The sequence below is a fragment of the Oryzias melastigma genome, linkage group LG19 (genome assembly GCF_002922805.2).
Source record: "Oryzias melastigma strain HK-1 linkage group LG19, ASM292280v2, whole genome shotgun sequence".
Taxonomy (NCBI): domain Eukaryota; kingdom Metazoa; phylum Chordata; class Actinopteri; order Beloniformes; family Adrianichthyidae; genus Oryzias; species Oryzias melastigma.
The window spans coordinates 9,003,722-9,006,550 of NC_050530.1; the positions used below are offsets into that span (position 1 = coordinate 9,003,722).

At 33.5% G+C, this 2,829-nt stretch overlaps 1 protein-coding gene across 2 annotated transcripts in view; it reads left to right on the forward strand.

Annotated features, from left to right (window-relative positions):
* The window catches only part of rexo4 (REX4 homolog, 3'-5' exonuclease), a 4,891-nt gene extending 2,625 nt beyond the window's left edge, over positions 1-2,266 (forward strand). For both annotated transcript variants that reach the window (XM_024285718.2, XM_024285717.2), the window contains 5 exons: positions 865-1,058; positions 1,137-1,225; positions 1,298-1,372; positions 1,443-1,517; positions 1,606-2,266. In XM_024285718.2, coding sequence (XP_024141486.1) covers positions 865-1,058; positions 1,137-1,225; positions 1,298-1,372; positions 1,443-1,517; positions 1,606-1,761 — 589 coding nt within the window. In that variant the 3' untranslated portion in view covers positions 1,762-2,266. The remainder of the gene's footprint in view (positions 1-864; positions 1,059-1,136; positions 1,226-1,297; positions 1,373-1,442; positions 1,518-1,605) is intronic.
* The last annotated feature ends 563 nt before the right edge of the window (positions 2,267-2,829 follow it).

Here is a 2,829-nt window from a genome sequence, read left to right on the forward strand (position 1 = left end):
GAGTTGCACTACCTGGCCCACTGGTATAACTGGAGTAAGAACACTGTCTGCATTCAAAAGTCACCAAATCATCAACCAAAAAACATAAGAATGGAGAAATTGTCTGTGGTCAAAAAAGTGAAATTGATCGTCGGTCTGGTTTGCTCCCTAATTGGACAGTTTGATTCCACAGAAGTGTGACTGACTTGGATGTAACATCTAGTTGTTTAGATGTTCCCTTTGTTTTTGAGCTGTGTAGTAATCATTGTTCACATACAAGCTGTACGACAAAAAGGGAAAACAGAAATCAAAATAAAACATGAGAAAATCTATTTAAAATCTAAGCTAAAAAAATAGTTTTAAATGTTTCTTAAAAATCTGCAGAATGGATGAAACTCTTCCTCCTTCCATGAGGCCTCGCTGTGGGTTTCTACTCGGATCTTTGGGACATGAGGGATCTGGGAGGGTCATAATTATAGTAAATCTGATAAAAATGAAAGTCCAATTCCATGAAGACAATTATAAACAAATGTAAGAATTTTAAAATGGATCCTAAAGCTGACTGGAAACCAGTGAAAAGATTTAAAAATTAGAGTAATGTGCTCCCTCTTTTTGGTCATGCAACTCAAGAACTCTTTGTCTTTGACATTTTTTTAAATAAGTTTTGCTCAACAATCTTATACTTAAACGTAAAACTGTTGAAAATTAGTTTTTTTAAGCAACTTTTCCTACTATAGTTGTCAAATTCGATGTCCTCGTTCACCTTCCTCCTCCAAAAAAATATGTTTCAGGTTTGCTGAAACTTAAGAAAAAACATTCAGTTGATTTATCAGATGAGAAATGGTGACTCTTTGTTTTCTTCACTTTTGTACGTATGAATATTAGCATCACCAAGGTTGTAGCTATCGATTGTGAGATGGTGGGAGTCGGTCCTGATGGGGAGGACAGCATCCTGGCTCGCGTGTCCCTCGTCAACCAGTTTGGAAAATGCATCTATGACAAATTCGTCAAACCCACAGAGAGGGTGACGGACTACAGAACAGCTGTCAGTGGAATCCGACCGGAAGACATTAAAAACGGTAAGAAAATGAGACAACACCGCATCACTACTTAGAGGTTTATTGTTTTTAACGGCGTAAAAATGCGTTTCTTTACAGGAGAGGATGTCCATGTTGTGCAGAAGGAGGTCGCCGACATTCTGCAAGGAAGGATTGTGGTCGGACATGCGATCCACAATGACTTAAAGGTATTGTGCCGCCTTAAAATAAACAATAAACAAGTGTAGATCCTCTCTGATGGAGTCTACCCACTGTTTCAGATTCTCCTCTTGGATCATCCAAAGAAGCACATCCGGGACACTCAGAAGTATAAACCCTTTCGGAAGACTGTCGGGGTAATTACAGAGTTTAAACTTCACATGTTTCTGGTAAAAGGAAATATTTTTAAATGATTTTATATTTCAGAGCGGCCGACCTTCGTTGAAACTCCTCTGCAAAGAAATCCTGAATGTGAAGGTGCAGCAGGGAGAACACTCTTCTGTAAGTTGGAAATAAAATACACACATGTTCTTATTCTGTTAACAGTAAAATATTAAAAGAACAAAACAATGTTTCCTATTTTCTGCAGGTCCAGGATGCTCAGGCCACCATGAGGTTGTACACTTTGGTGAAAAAACAGTGGGAAGCAGAGCTGAAAGCAAGCAAGAAAAACAGTGACTCTAATGCGAAGAATGAGAGGAAACCCATCAAGAAACGAGACCAGAAAACACAAAAAACAAAATAAGAGGACTAATAGATGTGAAATCAAATATAGAGAATAAAACATATCTTTCATAAAATACACATTTTTTTTCCAAAAAAAGTATAAATGAAAAAAGAGGACAAAATAAATCATAAATAGCCTAATTTTGATGAATTTATTTGTTTTAAGCACAACGCTGCTCATCTAACCTGTTAGAAACACGGTTTGAACATTTAGATTGAATTGAAATTACATTTTTTGTCCAGAAAAACATCTTAAACAAAAGAAAAAAGATAGTATTCCTTAAAGGTTTGATCTTATGGTCACTTGAGTTTCAACAGGAGGTTTGGTGTGTCTGAACACTCATCTCATGGAAGGACATATTTCTGTTGAGACATTTCCCAAAAGTGAAATTATGTTATTTTTTCCAGAATTTATTTTTACCTTTAACAGATCCCTTCAGAATATATAACTCTGTATGTTTGAGTGTAACAACTATTAATGTGTTTTTCTTGTGTTTTTTTTTTAATAAATTGTGAAATAATGATCTGGTGCAATCTTTTCATACTTAAAAAGTAAAAGTATATATATATATATATATATATATATATATACAGAGAACGTACCTTTTAATATTCATTTAAGGTGCAAATGACAAATCTCTAAAACAAGAAACAACAGTTTTCTAACTCGTTTTTTAGTTTTCTCTAGAAATTATGTTTTTTAAGTTTAGATTCTTTGTTTTTTTATGATTAGAATACAATTTAATATTTAAAATATCTCATTTGAAAGCAACATATAAGTCATAAGTGTTCTATTGCTGCTATAAGTGTGTCCTCCAATCAACAGCAAGTTATAGGAAATGTGGTTATTTTTAAATAGATCATAAGTTTTATATTCTAAGGTTTTATTCTTCTTATGGAAAGACATTTAGAATGGAACCTACAAATACAATTAGCAAATCCTTTAATTAAAAAACAATTTAGAAAAAGCAAAAATCCTTCACATATCAAATTAATATATCTGACATCTTTTTTGTTCATTAAAAGCACTGAAAATGTTCAAAACCATGAAAAAAATCCAAACAGGAAATGGAATTTCGAATTTTAA